The 14,185-nt window shown below is 37.6% G+C and overlaps 1 protein-coding gene across 2 annotated transcripts in view; it reads right to left on the reverse strand.

Annotated features, from left to right (window-relative positions):
- LOC131430379 (protein drumstick) overlaps window positions 1-14,185 on the reverse strand; it is a 62,455-nt gene that overhangs the window by 5,829 nt on the left and 42,441 nt on the right. The window contains exons 2-3 of one of the 2 annotated variants that reach the window (XM_058595305.1): window positions 12,932-13,381; window positions 3,181-3,201 (exon numbers count right to left, since the gene is read on the reverse strand). In XM_058595305.1, coding sequence (XP_058451288.1) covers window positions 3,181-3,201; window positions 12,932-13,152 — 242 coding nt within the window. In that variant the 5' untranslated portion in view covers window positions 13,153-13,381. Of the gene's footprint in view, window positions 1-3,176; window positions 3,202-12,931; window positions 13,382-14,185 lie in introns of those variants that run through there. The other variant, XM_058595307.1, reaches the window with a different exon arrangement.

Below are 14,185 nucleotides of genomic sequence, written 5' to 3' on the forward strand. Positions count from 1 at the left end.
ACACTAATTTTTCTGAGCTATTTTAGATAACACTAGGAAAATCCTCCGAATTTTTCAGCCATTTTCGCTCTGTAGATAGATAAAAGTTTTTCAAAGGTCTGTATGTTTTTGGTTTTGGTCAATTTTTCAAAATTTCCATCGAAAATTTCCTAAAACCACCCGCGCGCATGGTGCTTGGACGATGACCTTAAGTTGTACCAGCCCTAGTTTGCGATTCCGCAAGTACTGGGAACAGTGATAAATAACTCTAAAACGGAGCTCACAAAAATGTCTCAGCGTTAATGAGACCGATTTTCACAAACTTTTCTCTTAAACAGTTCTGGAAGTACCGCAAAAAATGGACCAATATTCTCACTACGATTTCTCAGAGATGGCTGCGCCGATTTTTTTAACCTTAGATTCAAATGAAAGGCAATTATGGTCATATATAAAACTCATGAGTTTTGTCCGGATCCGACTTTTGGTTTCAGAGTTAGAAGGTAATCAGAGTTAGAACGTAATGAAAAGAATCTGCTATTTTATGTCAAAATGAACATTTTTGTTTTTATTCAACATTCAATGAAAAGATTTTGAAAAAATCTCTTAATAAGGGGATTAAAACACACACCAAAAAATTAGAATTTTGCAGGTGTCTTATTTCCTCATACGATTTCGGTTCAAGTTGCGCGACGGTTGCTATCAGTACTCATTTTTTTAATATCAGTGAATTTTAGACACAATATTAAATGTTCTTTCACGTAAATTTGCGTGAGCTCGTTTCATTTATGTATGTGCATCTAATAAGATGTAAAATCACGGAGTTTTTTTCGGAGTGTGCGGTCATCCAATTTAAGTGTGCGGGTTGATGGAACAATTCCGGGATTCAATGATTTTTGGCTCATGACGTAATTGCGTTTTTTTTTTGTGTGTTTGATTTCATTGAATATCAAGCCACAAAATTTTCAAATCACACATTTGTTCATGCTATTGAAAGTAAATGTTCGTCAAATTCGACGCTCCGTTTATGCGCATTTTATAAGATATAAAATCACAATATTTTACCCAAACAAAAATTTGTCGAAACTACCCAGAGTTCGTACATTTTAACAGATTTTTTCGGCGTGTTTCGGCAGCCATACAGAAATATTTCAAATTTGTAACAAAAACATGACCCTTCTTCGATGCAGGTACGTAAAGTTATCTTTGTCAGTACGTAAAAATACATCATCCTGCATATGCTAAATCCATTCTAAAAATATGTCATCTTTGACATTCGTATAAACCGGACTCTAAAGAAATGAATAAATTTGCACGTGAGTGGATGTGGAAAATGTTAGACCAAACTTGTTTACTTATCGAACTCTCAGTACAATACAATTGCACTTTACTTGCGGTTGATAGTTGATATAAAGTAACCGCCTACTACCATTTGTTGATCCGTTACTACGACACGTTACATCCCGTTCATTGCAGCACGCATATATTTGACTAGCCTTACAAGTGTGAGTAGGTATTTTACATTGCTACAAACATTTTCACATATTCATTCAGATAGTAATTAAGTTTTCCTATGATTAATGCTAGCAAAGGCCACATACAAATGAAAATTTTTAATTTATTTCAATTTTCGAATGCGATTTTGATGATAGATTGTTTGTGTGTGACCTTTTGAATATGGTTAGTATTCAGTGTTTTTATCGTCATCGTCTATTGATCCCTAGAGCTAAAAATTTTGCGTCCATATGTGTGGGTGTTTCGTGTGAAGGTTAGTAATTGGTCTAACTAAGTTTCAGTGATTCGGAGATAGTGAAACCCGATTTGCTCTGTGTCGCTTGAAAACAGCATTAGAATAACGCACCGGATAAGAAATGCCACAATGAAACATCCGTCAAATATCACAGCCTTTTTGGGAAGAACAAAATCTAACATTTATATAAAAGCATGCAAGTAATACAACATACAGTACTAAATTTCGAATCACATATCAGTAATCACCGGGTGATGTTCCACTGTAGAGTAATTGCTACTAGAATTGCACCAGGAAGAATGAGCAACGTGAAAATTAATTGGTCTTGTTTCAAGCTCAACAGGAAATCGTTTTCTGATACTATATTTTAAATGTTTTGAAATGGCGGCTTCCGAAAGTATGATTGACTTCTCGCTTTATTAACTAATTAATTGAATATCTATAGAATAATCAGCCATCGAAGAATATTTTTCTATGGCAATTGTATGATCACCGTCTTTCGATATTGAAACGAAATAACAAAAAAAAACATGGCATAAGTCAGTTATTATTATTTTTTTTGCTGTCCTCCCCTAAGTCGGTATCATAACCATCAAGTAGTACAAATATTAATAAACCAAAAAAAAATAACAACAAGCGGTGTCCGTTTGTGTGGTCGCGTTTGTTTGCCGAAATGTGATCCTAATAAAAATTCCGTGTAGTCGTGCATAAATTTGGTTCTTTCTGTTCTTAGTTTTTTTTCATCTCTCATCCTTCGTGGGTGAATGTTTGGAAAACAAAATGATAAAACTAAAAACTAACGCAAAAGCGAGAAACATAAAAGAATGAGTGTTGGAGTTGGAGAAACTATGATGACGCTGAGCATAAAAACAAAGCTAATGTGAAGTGGTAAAGATCCTGTCAACCTGCCACAGGTGATACAATTAACTACGAACTGATGAGTGATTTCATCGCTTTCAGCAAAGTTTTCAGCGCTTCCTATGTCTCTACAAAAAAAACAGTCGTTCCGAATAACATTATTTCTTTTTTTTTCTCGCTGGCGAATATTTCTACGTAAGTACTAGATCGTGTCTTGTTACGGTTACTTGTGCTGAGTTGTATTACATTTTCGTCCATATCTAAATATTTATAGCACTCAGTTACTACAGTTTTTGCTTTTCATTCGCATCCTAACCACTGAACATAGGTTGAATTTACGTTTTGACACGTTTGATAGTTTTGTTTTGCTTTGTTTCGTTTTTAGTTTTTTACTATTCATTATGGCAGCCGCATTTCAAAGTTTTGATGTTCGTTCGTCTTCTAGCGACGTGGTTTCAGTTTTGTTTTTAATTACACTGTTACTCATCTATCTCCCCTTGCTCCTCTCGAATGAGGGTTTTTCTTTTTTTTTTTTGTTTTTTTATCAACTTGTGTCTGTCTAGTGTGGTTGGTACGTAAAGAATATAGGTGCTTACCGCCAAATACACTGGCTGCATCTGGAACGAGAAGAGAAAAAAGAAGAAAAATCGGATAACGAAAAGCAACCGTTGTATTAGTAAATAAAAACAATTACACACTACAGATAATGCTAATAATGTCGAAACAATTGTTCGACCCGTTCATTCTAATCAATCATTCGTAAGTGTTCGTACTATTTTGCTTGCAGGACAAAAAAAAGCCGAAAATCTCTATTGACAACCGCCTAATGACGCTACCAAACTCGAACTCCGGATGATTGATTTGCGGGTGCTTTCATGTTTTATTTTTTATTTTTTTTCAATACTCCAAAACCCACTGCTGATCCCGTTCGGAACATTTCACGCCGCAGCGATAGCAACGAGTGAAGACTCTATATGGTTTGGAGTTGAGTGTGTTTAAAATAAATTAACAAGAAAACAAATATTTATCAACAAAATAATCATGTGAGTGGGAACTAAGCAGTGAGAAAGTGCCGGTTCGCGCCTTGACTTGATAAAACAAACATATGTACGATGGGAGCGGGAAAGGAACGGGGGCGAGATTTCGGGTCGGTATGAGGAACAGAACAAATACTGGCTGTTCTGTGTTCTGTGGTCGGCTGGATTAGCCTTTAGGAGACTGAGAGGCCGTTCCTGTTGAGATGCCGGTTCGGTTGTGTTTATTTTCTTTCGAACCTTAATCTTTATATGACAACAATTGGATAGACGACAGTCCTACGAATCGCTACAAAGTAATTGTGATACTTCTCGGAGCGGCAAATATACGTCACCTGAACGAGGAAGTATTTAGATTACGTAGAATTTTATTGAAAAACATGTTTATAGCTTTTTCGATTTTTACGTAATTTCTCGATAGTTTTTAACAGTTTTTAGCGTGTTTAACGCAGAACTACCTAAGATAATTCGATATCATAACTTTTGATGCCAGATTGTCTCGAACTCAGTTTTTTACACAAACTACTGATTACAAAATGTTCATTCGATTCTCCGAAAGTCATTACTAGCTACTCAGAAAGTTTAACTGTCGGAAATCTGTAACTCCGAGTAACTTCCTTTTCCTTTTTTTGCAAATGGACAAACTTACAAGATCGAGCCAAAGAATAGAGAACAGATTCCTAATTTTGAATTCAATAGAAGTTGAAGAATTCCTCGAAAATTAAAAAATCCCGATTAGAAACAATTCTTTTATTCTTACGATTACGATTCTTTTATTCTTATGATTACGAACTGTGTCGAAAGTTAAATTCAAAAATCAGATTTCCGTAGATGAAATCTACGAATCCGTAGGTCCGTATAATTTTCATAAAAACTGGCCACATAGTCAAAAAATAACACTCTTACAAATGCAGTGCCCGGAGTACCCGGCAACGAATGCACTTATTTTATGTAGTCACGGCTTGAGAAAATGACCTCCTCAGATATAAATTCGTTTTGCTGATAAGTTCATTGGTAAATTTCGGATTTGGCACTGCAGACAGTAAATTCAAGTTCTTGTTACAGATGAGTTTATGAATTTAAGGTTGTGTTAGGGGACCTCAAATGCGTTGCAAAAAAAAATGGTTAGAATTGGCTAGCTGCCACTACAGCATAGATACTCATCAACGGTACCATATGAAAACTAAAGCTTGCTTCATTTAGAATTGGAACAAACTTTTGCTCATATTGTGGCGCTCCTGGTAGACGGATTTGGAAGTTCTTGGCACCCACGTGTCGGGAATTTTGTCAGCTTCACGTATGATTTTTCACATTCCGCAAATCGACTGTACTTTGTAAACAATCAACGTGGAAACCGAAAGAAGGGAAAAACATTGTGCACAGTTATTTGGAAAATCTGTTTGTGGTCTGCATCTAGGCTAGCTAAACAGCTGAAATTGCCCAGAAATACCGTATGGCGCGTTATCAAACGGTGTAAGGAAACATTGACGACGATTCGGAAGCCTCAAGCCAATCGTCGGAGTGGAACTGTCGACCGGAAACTGCGTGGTAAGAGTTTGAAGACGATTAAAAGGAATCCTAATCTGTCGGACCGTGATTTGGCCAGAAAATTCAGTGCTGCCCATAGTTCCGTAATTTAATGTAATTTAGTTTTCGATAAAAAAAATTACTGAAAAAATAAATTAGGACTGAACAAGAGAAAGGAATTTTCCAGTATTTTTTCCTACATTTGACTGATTTTGTGGAAATCACTAGTACAAGACTTTTCGGTAGGATTTTTCCGATTATAGCCATTCAATAAAAATTGGTATTAAAACGTTTGGCCCTTTCGAAAGACAGTGTATATTAAAGTTGTAAAAACTAGTTAAAAGTTTAAAGTTATATTCGTGATGTTGAGTTAAGCGCTAAAATAGCTAAACAAAATATTTAAAATTGCCAGCCGCATGAGCAGCGTAATATCTAATTGAGGTATTTCCTATACCAAAACAATAGCACAGTGATATTAAAATGTAAAATATAGTGACTAAAATTAAAATGCATTCAAATTATATTTGTGGGAACGCGATTGACGGTTTCGAAAACTATTTTTCTAATATTGATGCATGCCAAATGAATGGCACAATAAAATTAAACGACGTATAACTATTCTACTAAACTCGTACATTTTATAATCCAAAATTTTAATGTGTTCTACACAAAATTTGGCTTTTCTTGCATTTTTACTAAATTCACTAAAAACTTCAAAAACTACTCTCTTCTCTATTTTACCAAATTAAAGGGATTATTTTGCCATTTAAATAATAAAAAAATGCCTAAATAAGTAAAGGTAGTATTACATTGATATAAGTTTGTTAACGCTTTATATTCGGGAATCGCTGTTAGTTGTATGAAAATGAAATCCCTCTATTGGGAAAAAATATCGTTAAACTTTTTTTCAGAGTATACTTTCACAGAATGCTTAATTGATTGCCGAATTGCAACAATTGGAAGAAGGTTCATGCAAAATGCATCCCCCCGTTTTTAAAATCAGTTGTAAGTGCTTCCGCCCGTGCAAATTAAATTAAATCGTCTGATGTTTTGTGACTCGTCTCTAGGATGGACCTGTAGTGAATTCGTTTTTTGAAGACTTATACTCGATCAATAGAGTTCAAGCAAGTCAAAAGGTTATCCTAACATGATCAACCCAAAGACTGCTCTCGGGACTCGCCCTGTCACGAACGGTAACTATAAAAGCTTAATATTTTAATCAATTATCACATTTGAATTTCTAAAATTTAGAAAACACAACAAGCAAATGCGACGAACATCCCTAAATCACGATAAAAACGGAACCAACCGAACAAAACATCCCACCCAGTCTAGTCGTGCTGCAAAAAGTAGCAAATAATGTCGACCGAGCGACCATAAAACCGAACTGTGTTCCATTTTCCTCCGAACGGTATGCCAACTCAAAAAATTTATTGGTACCACTCGGTAAACAATCCGCAGCGAAGAAGCGCAAAGTCGGCATCCTTTGCAGATAAGCGTGCTATCTGCCAAGATGATTCCGGTGTGATGAGTTTGATGTTCCGTGAAATACCAGTGCAGGCTTATCACAGCGCGATCCATCCGAAACCATCCGCCATCCGTAGCCTGGCCGTAGCTCCCCGGTTTGATGAGCTAATGGTTCGGGACGCGAGAAGAAGTGCTAACTTGTTTATGCGCCTGTCGGAAATGTCGGCTGCGCGCCTGTGGACGTTTTTTTTTCTTGCTCGACAACAACGCTGCCAATTAATTCAATTAGGCATTCACCCTTCGGTGTAAATCATTTCCCACCTAAGAGGGAAAGCCCAGTGATGGATCAAATTACCCTCCGGTCAACAATTCATCGTCCAGATTCATCGGACCGTAAACAACAATTTCGAACGAAATGCTGAAGAACGGAGCGTGAGAAATTTATCGCTCGATAAAAATTAATTCATTAGGAACATCAAACTCCCAACGCTTGACTACCCCGGACGTAACTTTCGTCAAATCCTCTCAATAATGGTGTGATCAAACAGTTCCACACTCCGACCGGGGAGGTGGCATCGATCCGTTGAACACGAACCGGGCACCAACACGGCGATCGATACGAAATAAAATCTCACACCGTTCTCCGGTGGATTCCGGCGATTGGTGCCAAGTTGGACTCTATTAGATAGATCGTTGATCAATCCGGCAATCGGTCTAGGCGCGGGGGAGCCTCGAACCCGCCGTTCATCAGGTAGCGTGTCAAAATGGGACGAGAAAATGACATTCGATCTCGGTCCTCAGTTGGACCCACGATCGTAACTTATCCCGCGATCGAAAGCAACAGACTCGTCTTATTTTATTGCTCAATTTCCACTCAGGTGTGCGGTCGGTCCGGTCCAGAGTCTGGAGTCCGGAACCATGAAATTGAATCCCGAAAACAAAAGGGAGAAAAGATAAATATAATTTTAATGAATGAAAAGCGAAATGGGTCGACCACCGCGAGGATCCACGACCAATGATTTGATCTTGACGCTAGATGCTAGTTGATAACAACTTAGCCACCGCCACCGCCACCGCCACACATAAATATATAGATACTGCAGAGATGGCAAACCCGTGTTCCTTGAGTGATATGTTGATGGGATCTCCAATTTGGCGGCAGCCTGTGCCAATGTCACGCGGCAAAAGAAAGCCGAGCCGAAGGCTGATTACAACTCAATTAGACCTGTCTGTGTGTGATAACGGGTCTCGCTACTGCTTCAGCTTTGCGCAGTAGACGTTGGCGATTCTCTGATTACTGGGTTGCTATATGCAATTTAATTCTTATGTCAGTTTTGCTTGAAAATCCTGAAACAAACACTGACTAATTACTTCAAACAACAAATAGTTTTCGCGGAAAAAACTAGACACAGAAGACCGCTTTTAGAGCCAATTTTGGACCAGCTCATGATTGGTTGAAATTCGCAGATTAAAAATTTCATATAAACTGAAATTAGATAGAATATTTATCAAATACGCATCATAGGTCCCCAGAAATAAGAAGATGCATTTCATCTCGGATGCATTTCATTTCGTACGGTCCTCCTAAGTACGTGAAATCGAGTTTACTGACAATTTTACGTGAAAAAATTCTTTTTAATCTAATTAATCAGTTGTATCATTCCTCTGAAAAACTCGTCGCGCTTTTAGTCCATTTTCCCTACTGTGCACTGTTTCAATTGTTCTATTTCCTGTAATTTGAATTCGCACCCCTATACAGAAAACGAACACGTAGTCCTACGTTGAAAAACCTGTTTCAATCCACCTAGTGGTGCAATGATGTCTTTCTCATATCAATCATACTATCATACTATCATATTCCGGAACCGGAAGCCGGATCCAAATAATCGCCCTTATTCTGAATAACGACGTATTGATTTTTCGATCGAATGTGGTTCGATCGAATCATAGCTACCTTTGATTTTGGAAGCGTTATGGGGAATACAAATGAAATACGAGGGAAAAAACGATACGTTATTCAGAACAAGGACGAATATTCAGGAATTTTGTATGGGACCACAAGACCTTTCACTTGAATCTAAGTTTATGGAAATCGGTTCAGCCATCTCCGAGTATAATTAGTGCAAAAAAACGTTACATACACACATACGCACATACACACACAACGACGAACTGAGTCGAATGGTATATGACACTCGGCCCTCCGGGCCTCGGTTCAAAAGTCGGTTTTCGCAGTGATTGCATCACCTTTCTATATAAGAAAGGTAAAACAAAATAAAATGAAAAATATTTCACCATTGTCAGGGGCCTTCCTATTTTTAACTTTCCCAATGATTGTATACATTTCATCATAAATTGCCTTAGTAATGTCATTTATTGTAATAATACTAGTTTAAAAATGTGATTATATTTCCACCAATTTAAATACCTTTTCGCCGTTCGTAAGGAATATTTGGTTTCCTTCAACGAAAACTGGTTTCTGTGGTTTATATAGAAACTAAGAATGATTTTATTTGTCATCACTGTCAACCGATGAAACAGCTACAAATGAAAAAGTAACGAGTGTGGTTTTATAATATAGAACTTGGATTGAGAAACTAAATCAGTTCACTGCAAATGTGACTTTGATCTGTCAGAACTGTCACAGAGATTTAAGAGATTTCAGTAACATCATCTCGTGACGAAAAAGGCTATTAGTTCAGTCATGTTTAACAGTTTGCGTTTAGCGTGCACCCAGAAGTGAAACCTCGGTTAATTTTTCAAAAGGGCGTTTCAGTTTCTCTTTAATCACTCTCTCTTTCGATTATAGTGATGTGTTTAAAAAGATTTTCTTTGATATCACTATTCTGTTTGAAAGTCGAAAGTTTCGGGTATCATTTCATGCAAAGAGTTGAGTGATAAACGTGGAAACCGCTTGGTAATTAATAGAAGAGAAAGTAAACAAAGAGAAACTGTCACTTGCTTATACGCCCTTTTGAAAAATTAACCGAGAAATGTCAAAAATAATTGAGCATGATGTCCACATAGAGGTGTAAACTTTTTTATATTCTAGTGTGTTTTTTTTCTGACGAAAGTAACTATCGCCTATAAATAATGTAGAATCAGGCTTTTTCAGATCTATCGTCTTCACGTTCAAGAGTTATAAAGTAGTATTCAATTTTGCTCATGAATGTTATGAATAGTGCTGAAAAGACTGAATCTATAGGCTGTGAGGGCGATGTTTGGCCGATCACTTCTGATATATAGAATATATCAACAAAATTAAAATGAAATGAACGGTGTATTACAAGTTACTGGTTGCGATATTTTTTCCATTGCGTTCATGACATTGCATTCAATTTCTTTGCACATGAACTTTTTTCTCAGGGATAGTTGAAATTTAAAAGAAAATTTTCATTTATATAAATTGTCTATGAATTGAAAGTGCATATACTAAGCGATCTGCGCCTTACTGTGAACTGCTTTGTGAATAGTTTAAACTGCTAGTCAAAAATTGAAATTTCGGTATTTATTTTCTAAAAAGTAGTTGAATTTCACTTAACAGACAAACCATTCCAAAATTCGACAAATTGAAAGTTTGTTTAGTACTGAAAAAATGTTAATGAATAGTTTGATAAGTGCAATAAGAAATAACTTGTTCTTATTACTTTTACTTCAATTCATAGCTCTCGTTTAGGTAAATTACGAGTTACAATTTATTTATATACTAGATTGTTTTGTTTTGAAGCATTTATTTATTTATATCACTGGAACCGTAATCATTATCTCCGGAAGCAAATGTATTAATTTTTCATATCAAGAAATTGTAATACTAAATTCGGAAACGTTGATTAATTTGTTTAGTTCTGCGTTTAGATTTCACACGCATTTATAAAAAAGGTATTTTTCTATAACAATGTGTTCTCTTCCGAGTTAGTATCAGATTGCAATTCTAAACCGTATTTACAACTTATTTTTTCGTGCAGTGTATATCGAGAAATATTCCATATATTTGGGGCTGTTTGGTTCAGTGTACTGATTGGGGGAACTGTCATATATGCATTAAAATTTTTTAGTGTATTAGTAACCTTTTTCGCCACCACACTCTACTGTGATGTCTCTCGCGAATCGCAGGTGTGATCCATATTGATATACATATAGTATATTTGGTGCAAATTAATAGTCATCAGCTCCGTTTTATTTTTCAAGTATTTCTTTAGAAGGAGCAAATCCAAGCAGAGCCATTAATTCATTTCTAATTTCATTTGTTCTTTAGTTATTTGTTGCATCTTTCAGGACAACCTTGACAGGTAAGAGGAATTTCTAAATACACTGAAGTTTTTTCTATGCGGGGGATAAGTATCGCTCAAAAAGAACACTTGAAAAAATCGCGTAACTTCGGAAATTCGTGTGAAAAAACTGCGTAGCTACTAAAATCCGCGTAACTTCGGGAATCCAGGTAAAAATGGTGTAAGTTTGGAGATCAGAGTAGAAAAAACGTGTCGCGTCCGCGAAGAAAAATACCTCGTAACTACGGAAGTCCGCGTAAAAAAACTGCGTAACTTTAGAAATCAGCATAATAACAATTGCGTAACTTCGGAAATTCATGTAGGAACTACTGGATAGCTTCTGAGATCCGCATAACTGCGGAAATTCCGGTCAAAATGGCGTAAGTTCAGTAATCAGCGTTGAAAAACATAACACATCACTACGGAAATCCGCGTAGAAAAAACGGCGTAACTTTGAAAATCAGCGTAAAAAACCGTGTAACTTCGGAAATCCATGTAAAAAGCAAACTGCATAGCTTCTGAAATCCGCGTGACTTCAGGAATTCTGGAATCCAGTTAAAAAATGCCGTAAGTTCGGAAGCCAACGTAGAAAAAACGCGTAACTACGGAAATCCGCTAAGAAAGAAAAATCGTAACTTCGGAAGTCCGGGTAAAAAGACTACGTAACTTCGGAAATCCGTTTAAAAAAAATTCTGAAATCCGTGTAAATACAACTGCATAGCTTCTGAAATCGCATAACTTTGGAAATCCTGGTAAAAAAAATAGAGTAAGTTCACTGATCAGCGTAGACAAAAATAACGCGTCACTACGGATGTCCCGCGTAGAAAAAACGGCTTAACTTTGGAAATCCACAAAACAAACTCCACAACTTCGGAAATTCATAACCGCATAACTTTGAAAATCCGTGTGAATAATCGCGGATCCGAAATAACACGGTTTTTGCGTGGATTTTCAAAGTTTTGCGGTTTTTTGTATGCGGATTTCTGAAGTTGTGGAGATGTTTTTGCGGTTCGGAAAACCAGCGTGGAAAAAGACGCATCACTACGAAAATCCACGAAGAAAAAACTTCGGAAGTCCGTGTAAAATACTGCGTAACTTCGGAAATCCGCGTAAAAAACGCATAACTTCGGAAATCCTCGTAACAAAACCGCGAAACTTCGAAAACCGGCTATAAAAACAGCGTAAAAAGAAACCACATAAAATGGTACCAAATGTACCTCATGTAGCAAAGAAGTCGTTAGCATTCTTTCAATCAACCAAACTATTAAAATTGGAAGCCATCCGATGGAAATGAAATGATTTCTTCTATTGTACCAAATGTTACAATGTCACACTCAAATTCGAATCGGAGATAAAATACAGTGCAGTGAAAAAAAAACAGGAATGTCATGACAGTTTAGTTACCAATCCAAATAGGCTGTGTTCAAAACAACCATTCAAAGCATGGACCTGACCTCTTCTGACTATTAGTACACGGAACCACAAAACCCGGGTTGGCGGTTCAATGCATAGGACGCTGGTCTTACAAGCCAGTTGTCGCGTATGTTCGAGCCCCGACCTGGAAGGATTCTCTTAGTGTCAGTAGAATCCATAGTACTAGCCATGCAATGATTCTGTACACTAAGAATCGGCTGCGAAGTTTGTTGAAACAGAAAGGCCAAATTTCACAAAAGGAATGTAATGCCAAGACTTTGCTTTAACCACAAAACTAAATAGTTTTGAGTACTTTCCATCTGACTTCGGGTTCCGTTCAGTAACCTAATTTTAAGTAAAGTCATTCTAAGTAGTTTCTTTAAGGCACTTGCAAAAATATACTGAAATTGAGTCATATTTACTCACTAGTAGTTTACTGAACGGTTGAGTCGAATTGACTCAATTTCAGGTTGAATGTGATTTACCCAATGTTAGCTAATTGAACGAAACTTTCGGTGATGGGAAGTTTTGTTTCTTGTATTTTGACAACAATGGAAAAAGCGTTCCTCTACTACTCCGATAAAAAAAAGTAATAAAAACATGAAAGACACTGAGCGCACTCACTGCCGGGCACCTACCTGTGGGAGCGGAGGTTGTCCTGCCGTTTGAAGTACTTGCCGCACACCTCGCACGAGAATGTCACCTCCGGGCTCTTGTGGGTGCGTTCGTGGATCATCAGGTTGTACGGCTTGGTGAACCGGCGCTGGCAGTACTTGCACACGAACTCGCATTTCGGTCGCATCTTGCGACGGAAGTCCGACCTACGGTCGTCATTGTCAATTCGCATCACCGCGAACATTTTTGAACGGATTTGTTGTGCCTACTTTGATTGAACTCGTCGGTGTTGGTAGTAGTTGCGGTTGTTCTGATTGTTATTTATTGTTGTGTGCGAGTGTGAAAGTGAGTGTCACTAATTTTCTATATTTCAGATTCTTCTGTAAACTGCTAACTTCGAACTAAGTCACCACCAAGCCGGATTCTTCAATCTGGAACACGACCAACACTCAGCGAAGTGATATGCGAAATGCCTGAAAAAAAAACGAAAAAAAATAAAACGTTACGTTTATGTTTTCTCGCTTTTATCTAAATGGCAGAAATTATTTCGCCCCAATGATGATGATGATAATAATGAAAATGATGATGATGATGATGATGATGATGATGGTGTTGGAGGGTTAAAAACTAAAGTGTAAATATTTATATCCAGTAACCATGGAAAACGGTACAATCGGGTATTGTGAAACGGTGCATGTGAACTTGGCCTACCAAAAAACCGACCGAGAATCGATCGTATTCCCACACATCCCGACAAAACAACACACAGTGAACGGATGCGTCATCTCCGTTGACAACGCTTTTTGTTGCTCGACGAATCAGATCACTCACAGACGAAATGGAACAGTAATTGCCACAGACGTCGTTTGATTTTATTGCACCGCTGAGTGGCCCGGTCGTATATCACTAGAGCATCGACAATGTAGTCAATCATGCGAACGAGATCCACTTGACTCGTTTGACGACACTGATTACAAAACAATCTCTAGTAGTTTCACAGTGCAACCCTGAGACGGAAACCGTTCTCCAACCCTGATTCAACCCTGACTAGAATCAAGCAGTTCACTGGGTTTGGTGGCGCCCTCGGTCATTGAATCATCCCACGTTCACCAGAAACATTACCCGCTTGATGAACGGAGCCAATTTTTACTGGATTTTTATAGGTCTACGATTTGTGAGCTGTTGTCCGTGGCGGTCGAGGTGGGCGCTCGGAGCATCCCATCAGCAACGATTGAATGGGTCCGAATCAGGGGTGAACGTGGCCGTTCCTTTTTGCC

This window comes from Malaya genurostris, chromosome 2 (genome assembly GCF_030247185.1).
Source record: "Malaya genurostris strain Urasoe2022 chromosome 2, Malgen_1.1, whole genome shotgun sequence".
NCBI lineage: Eukaryota > Metazoa > Arthropoda > Insecta > Diptera > Culicidae > Malaya > Malaya genurostris.